The sequence below is a fragment of the Malaclemys terrapin genome, chromosome 2 (genome assembly GCF_027887155.1).
Source record: "Malaclemys terrapin pileata isolate rMalTer1 chromosome 2, rMalTer1.hap1, whole genome shotgun sequence".
Classification (NCBI taxonomy): Eukaryota; Metazoa; Chordata; order Testudines; family Emydidae; genus Malaclemys; species Malaclemys terrapin.
Window position 1 is genome coordinate 137,935,546 of NC_071506.1, and position 26,667 is coordinate 137,962,212.

General features: G+C 45.1%; 1 protein-coding gene across 13 annotated transcripts in view; it reads right to left on the minus strand.

Moving 5' to 3' along the window:
- The window catches only part of AAK1 (AP2 associated kinase 1), a 138,042-nt gene that overhangs the window by 31,665 nt on the left and 79,710 nt on the right, over positions 1 to 26,667 (minus strand). For 7 of the 13 annotated variants that reach the window (XM_054018292.1, XM_054018291.1, XM_054018299.1 and 4 more), the window contains 11 exons: positions 25,649 to 25,730; positions 21,676 to 21,808; positions 20,011 to 20,114; positions 17,874 to 17,953; positions 15,487 to 15,641; positions 14,460 to 14,719; positions 13,432 to 13,656; positions 8,860 to 9,089; positions 6,093 to 6,250; positions 4,522 to 4,638; positions 959 to 1,054 (listed from right to left, as the gene is read on the minus strand). In XM_054018292.1, coding sequence (XP_053874267.1) covers positions 959 to 1,054; positions 4,522 to 4,638; positions 6,093 to 6,250; positions 8,860 to 9,089; positions 13,432 to 13,656; positions 14,460 to 14,719; positions 15,487 to 15,641; positions 17,874 to 17,953; positions 20,011 to 20,114; positions 21,676 to 21,808; positions 25,649 to 25,730 — 1,640 coding nt within the window. The remainder of the gene's footprint in view (positions 1 to 958; positions 1,055 to 4,521; positions 4,639 to 6,092; positions 6,251 to 8,859; positions 9,090 to 13,431; positions 13,657 to 14,459; positions 14,720 to 15,486; positions 15,642 to 17,873; positions 17,954 to 20,010; positions 20,115 to 21,675; positions 21,809 to 25,648; positions 25,731 to 26,667) is intronic. The other 6 variants (XM_054018300.1, XM_054018298.1, XM_054018295.1 and 3 more) reach the window with 2 other exon arrangements.

Here is a 26,667-nt window from a genome sequence, read left to right on the forward strand (position 1 = left end):
AAATAAAGGTGATCGGCTTTCTTAACCATAGTGGTTATACTGCGCTTTTGGGATGCAAAAGTCATTTCACCACAAACATAGCAGAAGTTACCTACACTGTTCACACAAGTAGGAGGCATCTCTGCTCACTTTGGCTAAACAGAAATGTGTCCCTTTGCAAAATCAAACACTGACAAATAAGAGAGCACGACATGGTATGATTTCTAGAGCAGATATAGGGCAATTTGTTCAGCAGAGTGATGTAAGCTTCGTTATGATTGCCCCATCCATGACTTCTAGGAATAACATGATGCAATTCATATCATGTATGACGCAATACCAGCTTCAGATTGCATCATTCATTGTTTTGCCTAAAAAGCAAGTACTGTCCAATCCCAGTCATAGATTTATTCATAGATCCCGTCAAAGATGTATTTTAGTCATTTCTGGTTTAAATTGCAATCCCTTCCCTTTATAACTCACTTATCCTCCGCCATTCCCAAGTCAAGGGTCGTATATACTGAGCCAATCGCATATCTTGAAAACTAGAGCCAATCAACAATTTTAAGCATCATTTTCATTCTCAGTGACCCAGAATTAGTCAAGTTTGACTACATTTATTTCAGAAGCATTTTGGCTGTAGAGCAGTGTTATTGTATAAACTGAACCCTTGAAATAAGTTAGAGAAAAATTCCATTATTATTATTAGTAGTAGTAGTAGTAGTAGTAGTAGTAGTAGTAGTATCTCAATAGCACCCCAGGATTGAATCAGGAATGAGAACTCCATTGTGTTAGGGGATGTATATCCATCCCCCCACACCTACACACCCCTACTAGGGCCCATTTCCAAAAGGTGAGGAGCATTTGTCACTCAAATCCTGCAGGCTTTTGATATAGGCCCCAATTTTCAAGTTTCCCAAGGTGCAAACCGGAAAGTGACAAATATTGATATTAAAACTCCACATTCTGTTCTGGTTACCTGGTGTGTCGGATAACGGAAGAGGAATGAAAGGATCAGGCACAGCTAGAAGCGGAGGGCTAGTGTCCAGACTCAGGATGTCTTTTGTTTTTTCAGCTGGACAGGCAGCAAGAAACAAGAGGAGAGAGAAAGAAAAAGCAAACAATGTCAAGCAGAAAAGGTGCAGCACTGAGACACAGATAGATCTTAAAAGATTTAAACCATGCCTGGGGAAACATGCTTATTTTGTTATGGAAAAGTTAGTAACAAGACCACCCTGAGCAGATCCATTGTGCTTTTAAAATCTATACATCTCAAAAGTGCTTTTCAAAGGAGGTACTATTATCCCCATTTTACAGGTGGGGAAACTGAGGCACAGAGTGATGAAGTGACTTATCCAAGGTCACCCAGCATCAGAGCTGGGAATAGAACCCTGGTCTGCTGAACCCCAATCCAGTGCCAAAACCACTGAACCAGACTGCTCCCCACCCTGCCCTGGCCCCAAATTCACACTATTATGCCATCATATGCTTCTCATGCACTGAGAAACGCAAGTCAATTCACGAGCACTCCCTCATTAGCACTCACTTAAGAGCAAAGAAGGAAAAGAGATAGTGCTTCCACTGGGATTGGAAACCTCCAACAAAATTTCTGAGAGGCATGCCCAAAACAAAACAGATCTTAGTGCAGGGAAGAGTCTATGGAGGTAGGAAACTTATAGAGCGCAAAAGCCAAAGAGATCCACAGAACAACGCCAATTCTTTATTTCTATTGTAGTAGCCCAGATCAGGGCTGTACAAACAGAAAGCGTGGAGAGTTTCTGCCCTGAAGAGTTTACATTCTATGGATAGAAGACAAAGGGTGGGAAAAGGGAAGTGATCATCCAAATTGTACTGATTGAGGAAATGAAGTAAAGAAAAAAATCACCCAATATCTGCGCAGCGGCAAAGCTTGGAATTAAACCAAGGTCTCCTGAGTCCCAGTTCAGTGCTTTACCCGCAAGACCCTGCTTCCTCTTGTAATATTAATACTAAGCTTGTTTATAGCACTTTTCAACCAAGAATTTCCAATGATGTAGCGAAGACATTGAGTCAACACCTCCCAACCCTTCAAAGCAGGAGAATATTACACTCATACCTGTGTTCAGACAGCTGAGCAAGCTACAGTGTCATGGGAAAAAGTCTAGAAACTTTTGGCCCAAGGCGAATTAAGGACACTTTGTACCTGGAAGGACACGGCCTTACGGGATGTGTGTTAGGGCATTTAAATAATAAACAGAGGACCAGCACCTCAATTGGTATAAATTGGCATTTCTCCGTTAAAGTCGATGCAGCAACACTGATTGACACCAGAGGCAAGTCTGACCCAGATTGTGTTGAGTGGCTAGAGGAAGTTAACTCACTAAAGCGTCTTCTAGTTATTCCGCAGCTCTCTAGCTAGTGGGTACAAGCCACTGCAAAGCTACTGAGCTCTATTATAAGCTTCTCTAAGTCTCACTTCTATTTAGAAATCATCTTAAAATTGATTTCTTTGTTTTCTTCCTTCCGAGTAATTAAGATTCTAGGGTGATCTAAAATCTGACCCAGCCCCATAACCTGGTGCTCTCATTAGCACATTCCACGTGCTCACAGCTAAATTACGATGCAGAAAGACTGTCTGCTTGCCTTGAAGCTTGCTGACCCCTGTGGAAGTTTTATCCCAACAAATCCAGTTTTTAAATGGTAAAAAGGTCAAATGTTTAGCTCGGCGTTTGAGCCTCCCTCCCACCGCCCCAGACATTTTGTTTCGGGTGGCTGTGGGTGTTTTCCAGAGTGCTGGGATTTTCCAGGTGCCCCTGCAGCTGAAGAAAGTGACAAGATGTGCAGTAGCATCCAGCCAGAGATTTCTGAGCTTGAAGAAGCTGGGTTGGGTTTTACTTGAGAGCAAGAGAAATCAATTTTTAACGAGGCCCTGATCCTGCAACAGCATCCACTTGGGCACCCGCGCAGAATCCAGTGGTGCGCCACACCAGGCTCCATGCACTCAGATGCAGTTGCAGGATCCGGTCCGAATGAATTGCTGATCTGTGGAATCCACGCTCGTACAATCAGTTCCCACTTTTTCCATCTACCATGAGGTTTATATAGTGTCCTTAAGCAACCTTGCTATCCTTCTCTGTGGCAGGGAAATGTCTTTCCCATCCACATAATTTTCTCTTTGCTTAGCACAATCAGCATGGGTTTTTTTCCCTTCATCCCATGCCAAAATGACAAGTCTAGACAAGAGAAGACTGGCAGCGGGGGGGGGGGGAGCGACACGCCTAACAGTCTTCCAACATGTAATAGGTTGTCAGAAAGAGGACAGTGATCAATTGTAATCCACGTCCACTGAGGGTACGACAAGGAGCAATTGGCTTCAATTTGCAGCAATGGAGATTTAGGTTAGATATTAGGAAATTCTTCTAACTAGAAGTATCACAGAAGATTAGGGTTGGAAGAGACCTCAGGAGGTCATCTAGTCCAACTCCCTGCTCAAAGCAGGACCAACCCCAATTAAATCATCCCAGCCAGGGCTTCGTCAAGCCTGACCTTAAAAACCTCTAAAGAAAGATTCCACCACCTCCCTAGGGAACCCATTTCAGTGCTTCACCACCTCCTAGTGAAATAATGTTTCCTAATATCCAACCTAGACCTCCCCCACTGCAACTTGAGACCATTGCTCCTTGTTTTGTCATCTGCCACCGCTGAGAACAGTTGAGCTCCATCCTCTTTGGAACCCCCCTTCAGATAGTTGAAGGTTGCTATCAAATCCTCCCTCACTCTTCTCTTCTGCAGACTAAATAACCCCAGTTCCCTCAGCCTCTCCTCGTAAGTCATGTGCCTAAGTCCCCTAATCAATTTTGCTGGACTCTCTCCAATTGGTCCACATCCTTTCTGTAGTGTATATGGAAGCACTGCACAACCTCCCATGATAACCTGTTCCAATCTCACTCATTGGAGGTTTTTAATGACAGGGTTAGGCAAACACCCCTCAGGGATGATCTAGATAGATTTAGTCCTGCCTCAGCCTGGAGGGGACGGACTAGATCACCTCTGGAGGGCTCTTCCATTCCTATATCTCATCATAGCCACTCGAAGTGGAATCACCTGGCACATCTCAAGGAGTCAGGCAAGTTTTGACTAACAAGTTCCCCTAGCCCCATCCATTCCAGACAACATTTTCCAGTGCAGAACAGCTACTGTATGATGCATGATGGTTAGTAAGGAGAGGCTCTGACTTTCCTATAGACTTTAAGGGATTTATTCAGTGTTTAACTTCGTCCATTCATTCTGGATCCATTAGCCAACTAGATGAACTAAACAGGTTTCCCAGGATGAGGTCTTTCATTACAGGGCATCTCTCAGTAGATGTGTCCCTCCTGCCATCCTTTTTCAATTAAGGTATCATGCCTGTCCTGTATGTGCTACTGAGATGCCCAAAGAGGCGACTGGCTGAAGAAACAAGGTCAGTCAAATGGATCTGGGCCTCCAGAGGGCTGCAGAAAAGCCACCACCACCTGTATTATCTCAAAGGGAGGCTCTTTCAGGGTACACTCACGTGCTTACCTGATGCAGCTGTAAAGGAAGAACCACCGAAAGCATCTGCCTGTGTTGTAGAGGGTGCTGGCTGAAAGCCTGGAATCAAGTTCTCTGTGGAGCTGCCAAGCTTTTCTGGAGGTTTACCTGAAATTCCAGAATGTCAGATTACACTCAACAGTAGATTGCTCCCATTTTGAAGCTGATCTACATTTCTCTATTTAAACACCTATAAAATACCATGGCAGAACAGTATTTTTACTCATACTTCTTGCAAGCCATCATTCATAGATTATCAGGGTTGGAAGGCACCTCAGGAGGTCATCTAGTCCAACCCCATGCTCAAAGCAGGGCCAATCCCCAACTAAATCACCCCAGCCAGGGCTTTGTCAAGCCTGACCTTAAAAACCTCTAAGGAAGGAGATTCCACCACCTCCCTAGGTAACCCATTTCAGTGATTCACCACCCTCCTAGTGAAAAAAAGTTTTTCCTAATATCCAACCTAAACCTCCCACACTGCAACTTGAGACCATTAGTCCTTGTTCTGTCATCTGCTACCACTGATAATAGTCTAGATCTATCCTTTTTGGAACCCCCTTTCAGGTAGTTGAAGGCTGCTATCAAATCCCCCCTCGTTCTTCTCTTCTGCAGAATGAACAATCCCAGTTCCCTCAGCCTCTCCTCATAAGTCATGTGCTCCAGCCCTCTAATCATTTTTGTTGCCCTCCGCTGGGCTGGACTCTTTCCAATTTGTCCGCATCCTTCTTGTAGTGTGGGGCCCAAAACTGGACACAATACTCCAGAGGAGGCCTCACCAATGTCGAATAGAGGGGAATGATCATGTCCCTCAATCTGCTGGCAATGCCCCTATTTATACAGCCCAAAATGGCATTAGCCTTCTTGGCAACAAGGGCACACTACTGACTGATATCCAGCTTCTCGGCCACTATAACACCTATTTTCTGCAGAATTGCTGCCTAGCCATTCGGTCCCTAGTCTGTAGCAGTGCATGGGATTCTTCAGTCCTAAGTGCAGGACTCTGCACTTGTCCTTGTTGAACCTCAGATTTCTTTTGGCCCAATCCTCTAATTCGTCTAGGTCCCTCTGTATCCTACCCCTGCCCTCCAGCGTATCTACCACTCCTCCCAGTTTAGTGCCATCTGCAAACTTACTGAGGGTGCAGTCCACACCATCCTCCAGATCATTAATGAAGCAATGTAACAATCTGCGTGCTGCAGATCTGTATGCAGCAATGTAATGGATATACCGTGATAGGCTCTGGCCCTGACAAGCCTACCATCCTCACTCGAGTTCTCCCTGACCTCACTGAGAGGAAGGCACTAGCAGAGGTGAGCAAGGGTTGCAGACGAACATTACATCTTGGAGGGCTTGTGCAGTATGCCACATGCCCAATTAAAGTAAGAGACAAAACAGGTTAGTTCCGCGGGTTCTCGCGCTCACAAGAACTCTCTGTAACTGGGACATTTCAGAAGCCTCTAGCTGCTGTCATCCCCCCACCGTTATGCCATTCCCGCTTTCCCAGGTCCAGAAGGGAGCAACGTCAGTCGCTAGCTGACACCGAAGCGCTCCTGTAAACTCACCGTCGCTCAGTTTTGCAAAGTCCTTGTTCAGCAGCTCCTCCGCCGTGAGTTTGGAGAAGTTATCGTCATCAAACGGGTTCCACGTGGAGACGTCCGGTGGATTGTAGACATTCTGCTGTGAGGTTCTAGGGGAGCCAGACGGTGTCGTGGATGCAGACCTAGAAGCATCCCACCCAACGGAAACATGAACATTAGTAACCAGGCAAGTCAACTGGAAATTTTCTGAGTGCAACTGGATGAAGGGGTTGCTTGAGATGGTGAAGGGTGGGGCTCAACAGCCCTGGGGCTCACTTCCAGTTTGTGTCTTGTGTTATTAAAGTACCTGCTTCAGCCAGCCACCAGCAGCGGTCAGCAAGGGATTCCCCCCCCCCATGTATTCTGGAAATTTTTATCTCCTTCCTCTGCAGCATCAGGGATGGCCATGATTGGAGATGGGATTTTGGGTGGGGTGGGCCTGGGCTCTGCGGTGGCACCGAACATTCTCTCTCTCTGGTGTCAGCTGGCTGGTTCTCGCTCACATGCTCAGGGTCACACGGATTATCATGTATGGGGTCGGAAGGAAATTTCCCTCCAGGTCAAATTGGCAGTGATGTTAGGGGTCTCTTGACTTCTTCTCCAGCATCTGGGTGGAGGTCACTTGCCAGGATTATCTGGGTACATCTCATTTAATCCTTTTCCTGCCATTGAGGGGCCTGGAGCACTGGTGCACCTTAATCACTCCTATTCTCGGTCTGTGGTACATAATAGTTTAGTCTCCTAGCAATCTCATTTCCATTGGTGGGTTTAGTGAGGAGGTGCTGAGTGGTATTGGTGGCCTGAGACATACAGAAGATCAGCTAGAGGACCTAGTGCTCCCTTCTGGCCTTAAACACTGTGACTCCCTGCAATGGAGGAAATCAGACCAGCTGATCATAACCTTCTGGCCTTAATGTCTATGAACTTTTTGCACAAGTTGCTTTTCTTTTTAACCCACATTACGCACGTCCCTCAACCCAAGTCAGAGCCAGGTCCTGGATAGCCTTCATAGGAACCAACATTAATCTGCTATCATGGAAATAGCCAGGAGACCACAAAATAAGGGGTGGGAGGGAACAACAGAGCATTAAACCAACAGCTGCACCGCGGGTGCTGGTGGTGAGGGCGGAGGGGTTGGGGAAGATGGGCAAATAAAGTAAACAAAATGGTGGAGCCAAGCACTCCCATGTACTCCAGGGGTTGCACTTACAGTGTTCTATTTAGATTTCAGGGATGCAGGGACTGGGCTCTTCTGATCGGTCAATGTAGTGCCTAGTGTACTACTCGCACCAGGGATACAAATAGACACATATTAGGGCCTTTGTGCAGCTGGAGCAGAGGTTTTCAAACCGTGGGGGGGCACGGAAGAACATTTGGAGAGCGAGCAGCAATGCCAGGAAGCTTGTGCCAACCCCACATGGTGGGGAGCGTGCGCCACCTCCACCCCCCAACTCACCTCAGCGGGCCAGCATCAACATCTGCCACGGCCAGACGGATTTCCGCTCCCGGCAGCCTCCGCACCCAGAGACCGTCGCATGTGCCTTCCCCCGCCCTGAAAACCCGAGCGGGGAGGGGCAGTAATTGGCCCTGCCCTAGCAGGTCAGCCTGGCCCGGTGCTGAAGCAACCTTGGCTGTGCCAGTCAGTATCTGTGTACTTGAAACTTCCAGGTGTAGGTAAATTAAAGCGGCGTTAAGGTCTCGGTTAGGTTTACGAGTAAGCTATCAAGTATACTTTTGCATGAGTCTATTTTTGTCTGGGTTTGGGGGGCTCAACCAAAAATCATAACTCAAAAGGGGGAGAGGGGTGCTCAGCTCAAGACGTTCGCAAACCACTGCTTTAGGGAACCCTGTCGAAATGCCGTATTGCAACATGCAATAAAAGACTGTATCCAACAGGACACGTGGCAGCCGCCTGATTTTACAGGTTTGATGGTATGGATGAAACAGAGCAGATTCTTTGGGGAAAGCATTGCTGCATGTGCCTGTGACGCAGTAGCGAGTGAGGTGGATTGACCTGGGAATGTCGTTTAGTTTTACTGGGGCTGTCTGCATGGGGGATGGGAGAGCAGAGGATGACTTTAGGGGAGAGATGGTACCTGAGCCAGAAAGGGGGTGGGGAGTCGAGTCCTTTGCCTGGGAAGCTGGACAAAGGGAGAGGGGGAGAGAGCCTGCTGGAGGGGTTTTTGGTTTCAGTTTGGGGCTGGCTGGGAAGAGGCAGGGAACCCCAAGTCTGGGGCCTAAGATCCTTGCCCCCCAGAGGGACCTGGCTGAGGGGTCCTGGTTGTACCTACAAGCCCTGCTTGAGACTGTTCCTGTCCTCTAATAAACCTTGTGTGTTACTGGCTGGCTCTGAGTCACAGTGAATCACAGGAAGTGGGGGGGGGGTGCAGGGCCCTGACTCCCCCACACTCTGTGACAGTGCCATGTTCAGAATAACGGCCAAAGGATTGCTGGGGGTTCCGTGCAAAGCAAGAGCCAGGGGCTACTGATAACCTTCTTGCCCACCGTGTAGTCCACCGTGGGGGGAGGGGGGGCAGTTTGCTTGGCACATCGGGAGAGCAGAAGCAGTTGGAATTTTTTTATCCTCTGGGCAAGGAACAGGCTTTGGGGAGGCTTTCAGGCATGCTGGGGGGGGGAGGGGGAACCAAACTGGGGTCCCAGATAGGCTGACTCAATCTCACTTTCTGGGCATTCCAGGGCAAACAGCTTCTCCCCTCCCTCCGTACCCATCATAAAATCAACAGCCACCTACTTGGACTTGTTGAGACTGGCCTCAGCAGCAGCCGCCTGCAGGAGCTGGGTAGATTTGCTGACTGGGACCCCAAAAACTGCACTGTGCGTCACGTCGCTCAGAATCCTCCTGTGTCCCACGCGCTGCGTCTTGGGGGAGGACGGAGGGGTGAGGGAGCCCAGCTTTTGCCCCTGGACAGCTGAAGGCGGTGTCGTTTGAGGTTTTTGCTGTTGCCTTATCGGGGCCTGCTTCTAGGAAGGGAAGCAGATGTACAAGCTATTCCTCCACGAACAATGGCAGGGTTTGAAGAATTACTGAACATCAGGGTCCTGACCTCATGTAGCATAATGGAGCAGGGGAAAACTGAAACAGCCTCACTGACCTACAGTATTAAGGTCCCATTTAGACATAATCACAAGTGACAACACTTTTGAGCTGCGCTGGAGCTCTGGCAGGGAAGACTGATCCGGCGTGTGCTACTAAAAGAGAAACAGCAGCCGCCACAACCAGGCATAATGGTTCACAACCAGGGCAGAAAAAATTCACACTAGAGAGGCCAGTAGTCTTGTCGGCTGGCTGGATGGGTTAGAGGTCGTAGCAGGACAGGATTAAGGAGCAGAATATCTGAGAGTGCTAGCTGTTTATCAGGGGATGGATCCCCATGGATTTAATGGGATTTCCACAGAAACCTTGGATGTAATAGTTTCTTCACCGCTCAGGATACAAATTTCTTCCAAAACAAGCCAGCCACATGCTTCAGTTGATTTGGGCTTGTGTAACCATTTCAAGCCCCCATTCCAATACCCCCAGTGAGAATAGAACCCAGAACCTCCAACACCAAAACCCACAGCCCAGCACTTAAGCTAAAGGAACAATCCATTAGCTGGTAGCAGAGATGGGCTCCTATCTTCTGTGGCTCAGACAGTAGGGGGATACAGGACATAGCCAGCATGACACATAACTATCCCAGAGCTGTAGGAGCCAACACTATTAAACATTACCGGAGTGTACACAGCTCAACCAAGGAACAAGGAAGGGCTGGAGAGAAGGGAGTGGGGTAACAAAGTATTTGAAAGGTCTTAACAGCAAAAGGGAAAGGAATTGCATAGGGAGGTTGAAGGGTGTAATGCTAGTCCCTAGCGTTTTCGATACAAAATGGAGACAAGATGGGTCAATTCTGAAGCCTTTGAAATAAGAACTTCAAAATGTTTCACAAAACTAGTTTCATTTTCTGACCGCGTCACTCCTGTGAGATACATATACATGTACACCCACTAAGAAGACTGTGATGTTCAATAATAGCATGATCTGTCACCACTTGGTTTCTAAGTCAGCCTGCCAAGCGCGACTTCACAATCCAGCTGTACCTCAATCCCGATTTTAGAAGGGAAAAACTGGGGTGTGGAAAGAGATAGGAATCTATTTTATTTCCCAAGTTGAGGCATTTCTGTTAAGTCTCTGCTCCAGTATGCAGCAGCATCTTGGTCCATCTTCAACCAGGAAAGAGACATTTCCCTCTTTGTTCCTCCGGAACAAAACAAAAAAAAGCACACATCCAGCATGGAGTTTGAATGCTGCAGTGTCACGTGCTCAGAGTGGCAGAGGAAGGCAATCAAGAGCAATCTTCCTTCACCTGCTTCATTTTAAGCCTAGTATCGTTCTCTGTAGGTCACAGTAAAACAGTGTGTTCAGGAAGGGACGGATTGTACTGAAATCTCGGCAGAAACGTATATGGCTTGTAATGTCAAAAAAGTTATGCAACGTGAAAAGGCCTTGGCAGGGCCAAGCCTGGCATTCTCTGCTGAGAGAGCCTGCTATGAAGAGATGTCGTCTCACTGCTCATTTTTTAAAGGAGACAATTAATGCTTTTTCCTGGTTTCTGTAGGAATAGGAACTGCACTGCATGCAGCAGTTGTGATTCATCTTTTTGGGGATGCGGGGGAATTTTCACGCTGGATTGTTTTATTAAAGTTACGAAGATTTTCACGTAATTGAATTGTGTCAAAGGATCTCCAGGCACCTTCAGAAAGGCTCTTTAAGTCTTTGGAATTTTCTCCTGTAAGGGGAGTGGAATCATTCATAGATTACAAAGCCAGAAGGGACCATTGTGATCATCTAGTCTGACCTCCTGTATAAGATAGGCCAGAGAACGCCTCCAAAATAATTCCTAGAGCAGATTTAAAAAGAAATATATATCCAACCTCCATTTAAAAATTGCCAATAGTAGGGACTCTACCACACGTGACCCTGGGTAAACTGTTCCAATGGTTAATTACTTACACTGTTAAAAATGTATGCTTTATTTCCAGCCTGAATGTGTCTAACTTCAACTCCCAGCCAACGGATCGTCTTAGACCTTTCTCTGCTAGATAATGAATGGGCCTGATCCAAAGCCCATTCAAATTCAATTGTCAAACTCCCCATTGATTTTGGATCACACCCACATGGGGGCAAAGCGCTAATACACCTTACCCAAGGTCACCTAGCAAATTCAATGTCCAGCTAAACATGAAAATTTAACTCATAAGTAACAGAGAAAAGTATGATACAGCCATAAGGGGTGGGGGTGGGGGGGAGGCGGTGAGAGGGGGCAGAGAGAAACACTGCCCCAGCTTTTGGTCATATGAGTAATTCTGACAAAGTCCATTGGCCAAATAACCCTGGTGACATTCCATCAGCTTCACAGGGACTACACCAGAGAAGATCTGGGCCCAAGAAGAGTTACTTACTTATGAGGATAGCAGGATTTGGCCCTTAATTTGGAATCAAATATTCTCTAGTAGAACCGGTTTATGTAATGCAACTTACTTTGTATGTGTAGAAGATATAGCACAGAAACTGAGTGCATCCTCTTTTCATGCACGAACAAAATTGAAGTGATGGCCCTCCACCCCCCAAGAGACAAGCAAGAATGAATAGGCTTGGGCAGCAATGAAGGACAAAATGTAACTGCAGACACATTTTGGTAATGGGAGAATCACACTCTCTGGCACATCTCCCCTGTCTTTAATGAGTGGACAGTCATCTGCTCTCACGTCTCACTGCAAGGAAAATCCTATTTCCCATCAAGTAAAGAGCACTCATTTTGGATAGATGTGCAAGGATGATTGGGAACATGGATGAGTGTTTTTTTGTTTGTTTGTTTTGTATAATCTGTTGTAAAAATAGCCAGAAAACACAAAACACGCCCACCCCACCTACCAGAATCAAGGCAGAGTGGAAGGCTGCTCTTTTTTGTACCTGCTTTTTCCAATCAAGGTTTCAAGAAAACTAGGGTCAAGAGTCTCAGAATTGATGCCTGATTTTGGGTGCTTCCATTGGCAGATGCCCAAGTTCATGACCAATGTTTACTAGATGATCACAATGGTGCCTTCCTGCCTTGGAATCTAGCAATCTACGATGCCTCAAAGTGGACTGATTTTCAGGGAGGTGTTTAGCACCTGCCCTCTGGGGAAAAGGCAAAACACCCACACCTATGTCCCTAAAGCATCTGTTTGGGCACTCAATTCTAGTCACTTGACAATCTTTGCTTAGGAGACTAATGCTGGCACATGGAGTGGGCACTACCCACTGACCTTGGTCAGCCCACTCCAGGAGAGAACACATCAGTTTTATGCCATATGTTAGCATTACCTCTGCATAAACAAGTCTAGATGACATCATAGGAAAAAATGTTTGCTGGCTCCTAATGGGGCACATTGTTCAACCAGATTTTCAGAGCAAGGGGCTAGGAGTCAGGAATCCTGCACTCCGCTCCAGTCTTAGATAGTACCCCCACTGCTGTAGTATCGGCGTACCTCACAAAGTTGTAACGGTGGTATCCTCACACTCCTGTGAAGCAGGCTGTGCTATTACCCCTACTGGACAGAGGGGGAACTGAGGCACAGAGAGACTAAGTGACTTGCCCAAGTCAGAGTGTCTGTGGCACAGCACGGAATTGAACTCGGGTTTCCCCAAGTCCCAGGCTGGATTGTGAAGTCACGCTTGGCAGGCCATCTTTCTTCTCCTGACTTGCAGTATCCATCTCTGCTACAGTTCCACACCCCGCCCCCACATCAGTGAAATGCATGTGATGCCTAGCTCACGCAGGGTTGAGCAGCTTCGCCATATGTATTCAGGGACACTTAATGCAGGTTAAGTATACTCTGTACAAGAGAGGAAAAAGTTATTCTCCTCCCTTCTCTCACCTCAACCTACACTGCTCTGTTACAGAAGACCAAACTTCAGTATACCTGAGGGGCAGTTTCCACAGAGAATCTAGCACCTCCTGGTAGGAAAAAGCCCAAACAAAACCTGTCTCTTGGAAAGCACCTTAGAAGCAGCAAGACTGGCTCTGACAGCTAGAGCTTGGTACCAAGTACTGGAGTTGCAGGCCTCCAGAGAACGCCTTATCCCCTAGCCCCTCTGGGTTGAATCCTGGGGGACAAAAACAGGATCATATCCCCCACAACTAGCCAGGCAGGTTGCGAGTTTGGTTTGTGCCCGGGAAGTGCTTAGAGTTCCTCCAGTGAGCAGCACTTCTATTGCACTTCCATTCCTTCCCCTCCCCACCACTCCCTTCTCTGCAGCTTTCAAGGCCTCGCTGGTTCTTACCACTTGCTCCTGCGCAGGTGCTGGCTGGACTGCAGCCTGTGGCTGCTGCGGCACTGGAGCCTGTTGCTTTGGCTGAGCCACCACTACCGCGGTCTTCTGTTGCATGGCTGCCTGCTGCGCAATCAGCTGCTGCTGGTAATAGTTCTGCATCAGTTGCTGCTGCGCCGGCGCTCCCTGCTGGATCACTTGAAACTGCGACATGGCTGGCTGCTGCATCACTTGGAACTGCGGCACCGTAACAAAAATGGAGAGCCATGGCAATTGGGGAAATAAAAAACAAGCGGTGAGGACTTCGAGGCCATCTGCAAAGGGCTACTGGAAAGCTGGATTTGTGCCCTAAAAATGTAGCAACATTTTCTATTCCTTCCCACCTTGATCAAATGTTAAAAAGGTCTCCTCTTTCCTTGTTTTACTGGGTATCTCCATGGCGTGACCCTGAGTTAACACACCGACCTATTCAAGTTTAACAGAGGCTTCCTTTTACCACTTGTCAGTTAGGCATTGGGCTTATATTGGGTACGTCTACACAGCAAAGAAAAACCTGCAGCTGGCCTGTGCCAACCAACTCAAGCTCACAATGCTTGGACTTGAGGTTTTTAAGGTCAGGTCTGACAAAGCCCGAGCTAGGATGATTTAGTCGGGGATTGGTCCTGCTTTGAGCAGGGGGTTGGACTAGATGACCTCCTGAGGTCCCTTCCAACCCGGATATTCTATAATTCTATGACTTGGACCCACCTTCCAGGGGGTCCCAGAGCTCGGGCTCTAGCCTAGAAGTCTACATAGTACTGAAACAACCCTGCAGCCCAAGCCCTGCTAGCTTGACTTGGCTGGCACAACCCAACAAGGCCCTGATAGCACCTTGAGTCATCAGCTGCTAACAATAGAAGAGAGAATAAAGAAACCCCCTCGTTCCTCTAACGCTTCTCTGTGCCTCTGCTAAGAGTAGGTTGGAGACATCTGTACTTGCTACCTTGTGGCACCATGGCCTAGTACAGATGCCAGACGCACTGAGAAGCAGCCATGCTTACCTGCTGAGCCTGCATCATCTGCTGTTGCTGCTGCAGTAGCTGCTGCTTCAGGAAGAGCTGCTGCTGATGCTGAGGTGTGGCCTGCGGCTGAGTAGAAGGGACTGGTGGCTGGGCTACCGGGGTCTGCTGAGGAGCAGGCGGCTGCTTGGGCTGGGGCTGAGGGGCAGGCTGTGGTTGAGCTTGCGGAGGTGGCGCTTTAGGCTGCTGAACGCTTGCAGGAAGCGAGGGCTGGCCACCACCCAAAGCAGCAGGGCCTGCAACTAAGAGGGGAAAGACGACGTACACAGAGATCAGAGCATGCAAAGGTCCCGCTGCCCGGCAGAGCTCCAGCAGGGTCCAGGAACAATGCTTACACTCAGCCTCCCCTTAGAGAAGAGTCCTAAAGAGAGGCAGCATCTTATTGTTCTTCAGGAGCATCCTAGGGGATTTAATAGGGAATTGTATAGGAGGATTCCAAAAATCCATATGTTCTCAGCTAGACTGTCCAGATTCTAAGAGCAGGTCAGACAGCACCAATGATTTTCACAGAAAATTTAGGGTTTTTGGAAGTTTCCTGTGAAAAATTCCATTTGATAAAAATGAAAAGAAAAAAGTTTCCAAAATAACTATTTGCGCAGCGCAAAAAAAGCTTTATATGTTACTATCAATTGTAAAACTTTACCAAAAGTATTTTCAAGTTTTCATTAAAACAAAAACCATCAAACAAAACTAGAAACTGTTGACCAGGATGAAAGATTTCTGCAAAAAGTGTTGGTGGCTAGAAAAACCAACTACCAACTTTCTTCAAATCAAAACACTTTTTTCCTCCATTGAAAAAAGGTACCAGCTAGCTCTAATTCTTCTTACACTAAACTTCCTTAGAAGCCTGTTTAATTTCTGTAAGACTATCCGTTCTCTCTGTACTCAGTTCTACAGGATTTTTGCCATAGGACTGAAATGTTGGAATGAATTTATTAAGCAAATTCAAGGCGCTTCTGAGCAGGCTCAGGTTCTGCTCTGTGGATTTTATAAGTAGGCCCCGACCCACCTTGTGGCTGGATGGCTGCTTGGGCTGTTGGCCTCTTTCTAGGGGTGAGGGCTGGCTGAATAGGCAGAATTCCAGGGTTGGGTTGTGTCTGTCCTGCTTTAGGTCTCTGACGTGGAGCTATGGAGGTTTCCATTGGAGGAATGGGATCAGTCAGCCTAAGTCGGAGGAAAAACAAAACATGAATAGAAGAAGGTAAGCTGCTTCCAATTAGCTGCTTGAATTAAAAAAAATGTTTTACTGAGCTACTGAACACCATGGACAGTGATTCCTACGGCAGGAAACTGCTATGGTTACATAGGTCTGAGACATAAGGTAACCATAAAATCAGAGCTATCTACATCAAAAGCCAGTTAGATTCCCATTAAATAAGACTAAGGAACAAAGAACTAAATTTACCTGCAAAGTTCAGGCAAACCAACATTCTAGCCCAGTGGCCAGTAATCGTATTTTTACAGAATAATCTTGTTATTACTTAATATTTATATAGTGCTTTTATCAGTAGATACCGAAGTGCTTTACCAAGATCAGAGAGTATCATTATTCCCATTTTAAAGGGGAGAATAACTGAGGCCGACAAAGGAAGGGACTTGCCCAAGGTCACTAAGCCAGGCAGTGGCAGAGAAGGGAACAGCATCTATACCTCAATTCCCAATCTGCTGCTTTACCTAGTTAGTGGAACTCCCTCCATGACAATGCAAACTGGGGAAGGTAGCACATGGCATTGCTCCGACTGCTGCCAACAATGCTTAAGTAGCAAGTGAATAATCAAAGTGAAAGACACCGGAGTGAATATAGATGAGTCATTCCTACGCAGGCTACTGCAAGTCATTTGGAAGTTGAAACAAATGCACTTGCAAAATTAATCCAGCATGTTCATTTTGCCTTCTCTTGTGATTATGGCTTTTCATCTTGCTGGACAGCTGGAACGTGTCAAAATTGCTTAATGCATTTAATGTGCATGTTTGACACAACATACTATTTAAATCTGGACTTTTTATAGATTTATGGAAGAGCAGATGAAGGGCATAATGAATTCGCTTTATGGCAGCTGGCCTCCTTCAGCAGAACTGTATAGATTGGCATCTTAAAAAGTACTCTTACCGAGAGGTGTTGGCTTCAACCGAAGTATCGGGTACTTGTACTTTCCCCTTCATATTTACCATCCCATAATAATGCAAACCCGCAGGGCATTATTGTGCCCTGAGGCGCTCAAGACATCTTAATGCCTTTCAGTATTTTTGATCGCTGAGCTAGATAAGAAATTACTCTATTATTATTGAAGCTCGGGTATAAAAATAATACTAAGGGAAACTTCTGGGGCTAATTGCTGCTAGGTAGATTGCATCACAAGAGGTATTCTTTCAGTGTTTGATTGTTATCTACATAGGGCCTATGAATATATTAGACACACTGCAGTAAATATAAAAGATGTACTCAGTGCCCTGAAGAGTTTACAGTCTGACCTGAGTCAGGACACAACGAGCGATGGAAGGATGGAAGATGGGTCCATCAATGGCTATTAGCCAGGATGGGCAGGGATGGTGTCCCTAGCCTCTGTTTGCCAGAAGCTGGGATTGGGTGACAAGGCATGAATCACTTGAGGATAACCTGTCTGTTCATTCCCTCTGGGGTACCTGGCATTGGCCATTGTCGGAAGACAGGATACTGGGCTTGATAGACCTTTGGTCTGACCCAGTATGTCCGTTATGTTCTTAGCGAGGTTATTAGAACATCAAGGAGCAGAACGACATGCATTACAGCAATATGCTCCCTATGTGGTGGATTCTCAATCCCTGGCAGACTCCAGACCTTCGCTGATTGTCATTCCAAGAGATATGTTCTAGCTCCAGCAGAAGCTCTGGGTGAAATGGTCAGGCCCATGTTTTGCAGGAGGTCAGACTAGATCGTACTGGGTCCTCCTGGATTTAAAATCTATAAAAGTTCATGTGGTTGCTCTGCAGGTTTAAACTCTGGGGGCCTAACCCAAAGGCCACTGAAGTAAACAGGCGTCTTTCTACTCATTTCAATAGGCTCTGGATAAGGCCCTTAATAGGGATGCTGCAGTACAGACTGATAAACCTTTGGCATATGGACTTCAAGCTGCTACATTGAAACAGTGCCATTAGTTTACAAAAATCTAGCAACTGACTCAGACGCAGCACTGTGCGTACGGGGAAAGAACTCGCTTTCATCTTACCATTTGCTGCCTTTCACTTTAATGAGCATTTTTATTTTAAATTTCAAGTCCCAGGATCACAGTATAAACCTCAATCTACTTTCTATAGCGTGAGCCAAAAAATAACACTAGTGGTTTTTTAATGGAAACACTGTTCAAAATCTGAAAAGAGACAGATGAAAAGAGAAATGTGTTACACAGATGCTCTTACCTGGCTTTTGGCTGGCTCTTTTTTGCAGCTGCTTCACTAGCTTTCACTGGTTCTGGGAGCTTAGCAGGGATTGGAGAATTCTGAAAATCCAAAAACCATTGGGTTTACTACACACAAAGTAGAAATCATGCAGGATTATAGATAAAGTTTGCAAAAAAGCCTCAGCAAAATCAATGGGATTTAGGATCTTAAGTCAGTCAAGTTACGTCATTTTTGAAAATGACAACTACCCCATCATTAATGGCTTAGGGAAATAAAGTATGGAAACCCTTCCAATGTTAAAAGTGACAGACAACCTTATAAATCAGGACCAAGTCAACTTCATAATGTCTGGTTGCCATTTGTGGAATTTGAACACAAATATACAAATAGACGGTTTACATGACACAAATGGGTATTTTAAAAGGTAACAAATATAGATAATGAATAAGATTTGTTAATATTTGAATGGAAAGTTCATGTACGTTAACTTTGACAAAATAAAAAAGTTGCAAATATGCCCCAAACAAGAGAAATGTAATCAGAAGCTGAATGGAAAAACCAGGAAGTCTCCAAATCATTATCTTTAGGCAACTGGATGAAAGTTGTGTACCACCCAAATATCCCTAATACAATATAAAGCTCCTGTAAACCACAGTTTTGAATTGGATTCTAACAAGATATACTAAACAACATCAGATGACTATATTCGATTTAGTGTACATTTTAAATGGAATTTGGCTAATCTCAGTTAACCAGACTATAATCACAAACCCAACTGCAGTAATGATTACATATGCTATGAAGAATTAGCCTGGAAAAATCAGTTCCACAAGCGTGGTCTAGTTTGCCATGTACATATGCACCTCTACAGAAGTTCCCCATGACAGCCTCATACTGGTAACTTATTTACTACCATGTCCAGTTTATTTGCCAGGGCTGATTTTTATTTATTTATTTTAAACTATGGGGAGTGGGGAACCAAACCAAACCACAAAACAGCATATGCTTCTGTTAATTATAGGCCTGGGAACCCACTGATGCAATAGGCCAGTTGTCCTAATATTCAGGGTTTCCCTCATTTTTAACACAAACAAGTTGCACCACCAATTGTTTGTATAGTAGCCTTGCAAGATTTCTATCGCTACTTATGTTCACGTAGTCATTTAATGTTGCTTAATTATCAGCTGAAAAAAGATGAAGGCCTAAATTTTCAAGAGGAACTACTGATTTTGGGGGGACTAACTTGAGCCCCCTTCAATGTGTCTGATTAATCACTTTTGGAAGTTTCAACTTAAAATGTGTGAGAGAGAGAGAATGAATTGACTCTATACGGTGAACTTGCCCACTTCCCTCACACCTACAATGAACAGGCTTCCAATCTCCACAGAACAAAACATAGGCAGCATCCCAACCCTTCGCCACACCCCCACCTCCCAATACCACAAGACATTAATGACTAGAGAGTCATTGCTGGTGTAGCGCAACACACAGAAACCTCCTCCCTACACCACTCTATTGTACTTTAGTGCAACATGCTTGGAATCCCATGGGCTGTCTTCTTTCTGGGTTGCATCATTGCTACCTACCTTTGCTCCTGTACCAAAACTGAAGTGCACATAAAAGAAGGGCACTTAAATGCATCCCCCCTCTTCTCTCCTTCCAAGAGACATGTTTTCACTGCCTCCTTTGATAACACTCAGACAGAGAGCGTTTGCGGATTTTTCTTGGGCCTGTAGAACCAAACCTCCAGAGATTTGTCCTTCCTAGCCGCCCACATTTTCACATCATTTAGAAGCTGTCAAATCTCATCACCCCTTCTGCTGCTGCTTTTAGACATGGTGATGGATGGATGCCACCATGAAAACAGCAAAACTACTTCCTTTCCCGCACTTTGCTAGTTATCTTCCCCAGAAAGCTTTTAATCTACCATCTATCTGTATTACTCAGTAGGTAGGACGTGTCCTTTGTGCAATCACTGATTCCTAGTTGTCTCAGACAAGGAATCTGCCGTTCTTATACCCCAGAGCCACAAACTAAATTAAAGCAATGGGTTTCTCCAGCAGCCTAAATTAAATGGAGATAAGGAATAACAGTGCAAAGAACCTTCAGATAGATTCCAGCCCCAACTCCACTGAAAGGGTCCCTGCGTACTTACCTGTACATTTGGGACAGGGCACTCCCTCTTTGTTAACTTGAATGCAAAGTAGGAGACCTGGTAAATATCAGGTCTCTTGTCGGGGTCTGGTTCAAGCATATACCCTAAAAAAAAAAAAAAATCATCTGAAGACTTGGGTGCCAAATATTAGAAGATGCAGATTCATGGATAATCATGCAGCTAATGTCTGCCAGATTTGCACATGGTACATGAGCCACACCTTCCAGGTCAAGTTTGGATTGCAAGGCAGCAAATCTCTCACACCCCTCAAGAGACGGTGCACTTAATATACTTATTCTGCTGCGATTGTATGTATTCTACACATATAGACCCAAGTACCAAATCTTGCACTGGACCTGCTGGGATTATACAGCGTACGTGTCGTGGCTCAGGGTGTCCAAGAAGTCTTTAACTGCAATCCTGGAGCCCTACTGTACTCCCATTAAAGTCAATAGCAAAGTTCTTCTTGACATCAGACGGAGCAGGAGCAGCTGCAGTTCCTTAATTAAAATACCAAGTCAGTTTACTTTCCCAAGCAAACCAAGGTAAGCATATTCATCTACCAATGGAACTTTTTAAATGGTGCCCCTACAGTAGAAGTGGTCAGACTTCTTGGTGTGTCCTTGGCCCAAGTTACTGCTCCTATCTATAATTCAGTTCTCCAACTTTGAATCGGGGATATAGATACTTTCCCCTTCCCTTTATTTTGTCTATTTAGAGAGTAAGCTGTTTGGAGCAAGGACCAGCTGTTGCTATGTGTATGTACAGCATCTGGCACAGTGGAGCACTGATCTGGGATGATTTAGTTGGTGTTGGTCCTACTTTGAGCAGGGAGTTGGTCTAGATGACCTCCTGAGGTCTCTTCCAACCCTAATATTCTAGGATCTCAGTTGGAGGCTTCTAGTCCCTACAATAATGACAATAGAAAACTTTACATGCTTCTAATACTCTACCCATCTCTGCCTGAGAGAGTAGCTGAAGGACATCTGCATTGACTTGTCCCCTGCATAAACTGACTTCAAGCACTAACTTAGTTTTAATATCTGCTCAAACCAGGGCATATGGAACAGTGAAGAAGTACCAGCTTATTTTGAAAACATGTTGGAGTCTGCGTTACTCACACTCATAGCTGGCAAAACCAAATGCTCTACTGAAAGCAAGCAAGATATTCCAGCTTTGCTGAGAGTAATGCATTGTATCCTTAATTACACAATCACTTGAGTCAGTGGGTTATTTATAATCATTTTACTTCTGTTTCTCAGTTCACAGAAGAAGATGAAATCTTACCACTAGTCTAGGTCACTGTGGCTCTTTTCAGCTTCTTATGCAAATAGACTTATTACTGGAGAAACATTTTTGCATAAACAGGCTTATTGTGCAACTTTCTGAAGCAATCTTAAACCTAAGGGTTGTCTATTTCCCTAGTTTTCCACATAGAGTTTCTATTTGGATGGACTGTGATAACCTACTATCATAACCATCTTTGGCACAGCCATCTTCTAAATGACTGTAAACTCATTTGCTTCATCCTTGCATGTGAACAGGCCTTTTTGAAAGAGAGTACACACTCTAGGTCCATAGCTCTAATAGTTGGAAATTATAAAAACAATAGAGCTTTATTTGTAACATGGAACCAAACTCTGCTATTGAAACAGATATACTCACGTATGAGACAGTGCATGTCCTGGGAGTAGCGAGAGTTGTCCGGAATGGTGAAGTTTCCATCACAAATTGCCACCTGACTCTCCCCAAATGGTAAAGTAAAGTAACACAATTTGTACAGTAAACAACCAAGGGCCTAAAGAGAGGAAAAAACAGTAGGAAATATTTAAACAGTAACCACTGCCACCATAGATTAAAGAGGAAGGATAGTCCAATGGTCAGAGCACTAGCCTGGGACTCAGGAGAACAGGGTTCAATTCCTTGCTCTGCCACAGGTTTCCTGCATGCCCTTGATCAAGTCACTTAGCCTCTCTGTCTCAGAGTTCCCCCTCTGTAACATGGGGATAATAGCACTTCCCTACCTGACATGCGAGGATAAACACATTAAAACAACATGAGGTGATCAGATACTATGAAAATGGATGGCAAATAAGTACCTAAGATAGACCACACACATTATTAGCCACAACACCCCCTCAGTCCACATATCAATATCTATATGGAGGGGACTAAGATACAGCTACTTGGTCCCAACTTCAAATTAATCTAAATATACTTCATGTGTTGGGCCAGGTAGGAGGCCAAAAAGTTGTAGGTGCTTCAATCATACAAACTCTTCACCCACATTTGCCATTGTCCCCCATGGTGAGGAGGGTTGTGCTGAGTAGAAAGAACAGTTTCACAGTACAGAGGTTCTCTTCTGGCTGAGGATTTTGTCTACAATGATTTCTCTGACCCAGAGCAATTTCTGTTGTCATAAATCAGCCTCATTAGGTCAAGGTCTAGTCACAGCTGCAAGCTACTTTTAAAATGCTCCACAGTCCTGAAGAGAGGTAGGTCTTATCTACCCTAGAAAGCTTTAAGCACACCAGGATAAACAAACCAGCAAAACCCTCTTAGGGCTCGTCTACACGCACATTTAGTTGGCAGCAACCTGGGGTGTGAATCTACACCACATTAGCCTGCCGCCCTCTAACTGTTCATGTGGACTCTGCTGACAGTTCGTTGATCTGCTTCAATCTAGTCCTCTTCGAAAATTAACTAAATCAAAGCATATTAAACTTCAAATGCGCATCAGCTGGGTCCATCTGGACAGTTAGTCTGTGACAGGCTAGCCAGGGATAGATTCATGCACAAGCTTGCCACAAACGGATGGTTTGTGCAGACAAGCCCGTAGTGCAGATGCAGTTATACAAATACAAGAGTTCCTCGAAGTTATACCAGTATGAACTCTTTGATACTGGTATAATTGAGTCCATACTGGGAGTTGTACTGCTAGAATTGTACTGCTAAAATGTGACAGCCCTAACCAAAATAGTTCCACCTGAACTAAATCTGTGAGTAGACAAAGCCAAAGTAAATTTGTATTAGTTGAAAACAGAGAGTAGTAAGAGAAATACAAGGGAAAGGAGGTTAAACAAAGCAGGATGGTCTCAGGGAATTGCCAGACTACAATCAGACAAATGGTCCATTCAGTCCTGATCCCATTTTTGACAGAAGCCAGAACTAGCTGCTTCAGAAGATGCTAAAGTCACACAAAAGGGATAATTTTGTAACAACAAAATCTGCACAGGGGAAAAGTTTCTTCCTAACCCCAGATGTTGTACAATTGGCTTTTGCGTATAAAGAATATGAAGGAAGGTATTGTAATGAAATTGTGTTCTTCTTTAACATTAATTCTGGATTTTTTAAATGTAATTTGTGAAATAGCTACAGGGAATGCATGGAGTTTATGACGCACAATTATTAATTAATTATTAATTATTATTATTATTAGAGTAACACTTACAGGCTCCATTGTGCTAGGTTCTGTACAAACAACATGACCACATCCACACTAGAAGCCCTTCATAAGTTTGGGAATACCAGTACAGTATACTCCCAACTATCCAAATAGTGGGGGGACATGGATTGTCTTCGGGTAATTGGGAGTTCAGGCACTCGAGAGGGCAGGAGCCATTCAGTAGCAGGGTGGCCTCTTCTGTGGCCGGGGACTTGTTCTCCTTGCAGTCTTGGCCAGTGGTCTCTGCTCTGCCCAGTTTATTTGCTCCTGTGACAGAGGGGCTGCAGAAGGCGGGCTGCCACGAGGATGGCCTCCTCCAAAGTTGCAGGCTCATTGTCCTCCTTACAGTCCTGGCCTGGGGTCTGTTCTGAACCTCCGCATTATTCAAATCCCTTCCTCGTCCACCCCCCCACCCATGTATTTCATGCATCTCCTGCTCAGAGCCAAGGAAGGGTTCAGAAAACGTGGAGGTTTGACAATATGGTTTGTTAAAAAGGAGTATACCGTACACTACACTGGCAAAGCACTCCTAGGATGGACGCAACTATATCAGTAATGCCATGCTTCGTAGGGCATGACCATTCCTCCCCGAGCCATACAAGTTATACCAGGAAAAGCCCAGTTTGGCTAGTAAAACTATGCCTACACTAGAGGCTTCTAGCAACCGAGCTTTTGTCAGGGATCACACCCCTGACAGAGCTATTCTGGCAGAGGTCTGAGGCATAGACCTGCCCCAAGAGCCAGACTCTGCCCCAGAAAAGGATACGCTCTGAGGAGACAGGAAAGACAAAGGATGGTCAGGAAACAGACACTGTGAAGGTCAATTACTGGGTCCAGGTCAAACAGCAGGTCAGTAGCGGAGTCAGGAATAGAACCCAGGGAGTAATTCTGCCCAGGAGGGTGCTAGGGTGGCATTACGTTTTGTGCCCTCCTGCTTTTGAGCTACTGAAGGGGGCCATCATAGGCTGCCTCTGGCTAGCAAAGCCACCCAAGACCCCCGCAGGGCTGCCCCTTACGCTGGAGGCATGGGGGCTGCCTTGCACAGAGCCTGCATTGGAAAAATTTTCCCCAGATTGGCTCCCTTTTATGCTGCCACAGCCCTGCAATTTCCAGTCAACTCCCAGTCCAGTGCCCTATCCACTAGGTCACATTGCCTCCCAAGCCAGAGGCTCCTCACAACAAACAGGCCCCAGCCCTATAGGGGCTCCCACTGAACATAGCAAAATGAAAAGCTCAATAGGACTAGGTGTGCACGCAGGGTTTTGCAGGACAGAGCTCGTAGCAAGGAAAATGGCCTCTTGCACAGCAGAATGTACTGTGCTCGCTTTTCTTCCTCTCGTATACATTGAGCTGTATACGTAGAGCAGTTGTTGAGGCTACAGTTCAACTCTTGTACACCAGTTACTGTCTGACCGTTACCTAACTCAGAACTTTACAAAGCAGTTAGCTACACCCAAGCATAACCTTTAAACTAAGCCATTCCATTCCTTCTACTCATTAACTTCTGCAGAACCACCATTATGCGGACACACCAGAGACAGGAGTTTCTTCTCTTTTTTCACTCTGATGTGAAGATAAGCCACCTGTATTTTATTCGGTTCTATGGGTACACAGTGCTCAACAGTCACATTTCACCTTCAATAGGACAGCAAGTCAAACAGGTTTAGAAGTTATCACTAGAAACAGTTCTAAAAACATCAATGAGGAAAACTCTGGTTTTCCTACAAACCGAAAACTATGGCCAGGTTTGGGAATCCAGGGCCGAGTTATTGTCTCGGGTAGGAACCCATGTCAGACTTTTTTTTTTTTTTTTTTTTTAAATACAGTATAGCTTTGATTTTATGTGGTCAAGACCCAAAACCAGGTGCAGCTTTGGATCTGTTCCAGTCTGGGGATTTATCTGAACCCAAACCAAAAAAATGCTAGGTTGCACACTCCTGGGAAGTGTTATCGGATTTGCACTTACATGTGCAAACTGCAACCAATGAATTTCATACAGCTCTGAATTAAAGCATCATAAGAGGGAGTAGAACAGAGATTCAATCATGTTTCATGAACTGGCCACCATCATTTGAAATAACTCAACACAAAGATCAAATGGAGGCTCTCGCTATACAGAACTAAAGTAATCCAAGTTTTTTTATTCAAGGCTGCAAGTCAGTTATGTGAATTTTGAGTGGGTTTCATACATACCCATATATCTGCTTTTGTAGTAATAAGTTTGCCACTATACAGGTTGACCATTTCTGGTGCTCTATAGGATAATGTGGTGTACCTACAAGAGAAAGCTTTGTTAGTTAATGGAAGTCACAGGGTAGTGAGTTGGGGAGGGAAATTCATTCATTTTAATTACACAGGATTCCCTTCCACATGCCCCAACAATTCAAATTTCACTTTTCTATAACAGAAATGCGCTAGGTGCTGAAGTTCTAAGCCAGCAAAAGGATTTCTAGTGCATTTTATAGGTTGAAGTATGATAGAATGAAGCTGGTTATTAAAAAAAAAAAAAAAAAGTTAACTCCCACAAACTTTCTAGGGAAACGAGGGATATTGCAAGATCCTTTTAACAGCCAAGAGTTTGCTCACAAGAAGTCCAATCCTCTTACAAGTCACAGCTAGTAACATACAAAAATTCAGAATGTTAACTTGCTATTCCACATAGGTCGGTAGCTGCATGTCCCTTGCACTGTCCTCATTCCCGGGGCTTTGGACAAAATCCAGTCATTATAATTTAAAGTGTGGCTTCTAATAAATAGGCTTCCATGTTGGGAGTTCTGCTCAGAGGTATTGTGAACAGGAGGAAAATTACTTTATAAAAAACAAATGGTAATTGAAAACTGCACCAGTTGTAACTGAAGTACTGGCAAGAGTCAGACACAGTCTAAAAGATCTCTAATAATGAGGTTTTGTATGAGGGTGGATACCTTGATTTAAGGATGCTGTGGTCGTGTGTGCTATTTACCTTGATTATGGAAGGGTGTGGCACAGGGCAGGCTTCTTTTGCCAGCTTAGCAATAAGTGTGCAAAACACGCTTGGACTGCATTGCAAGACTAGGAGCACTATAAAAATCGAAGTCAAACAGCTGTACATGTGAGATGCAGGAAGGACTCACTTTTCATAGGGTTTAGTTATTTTCATGCAATTCCTAGCATGTGATTTTATAGTCAGGGAGTGTTAGAGTAATCAAAGAGTTTTCAATAGAGATTTTAAG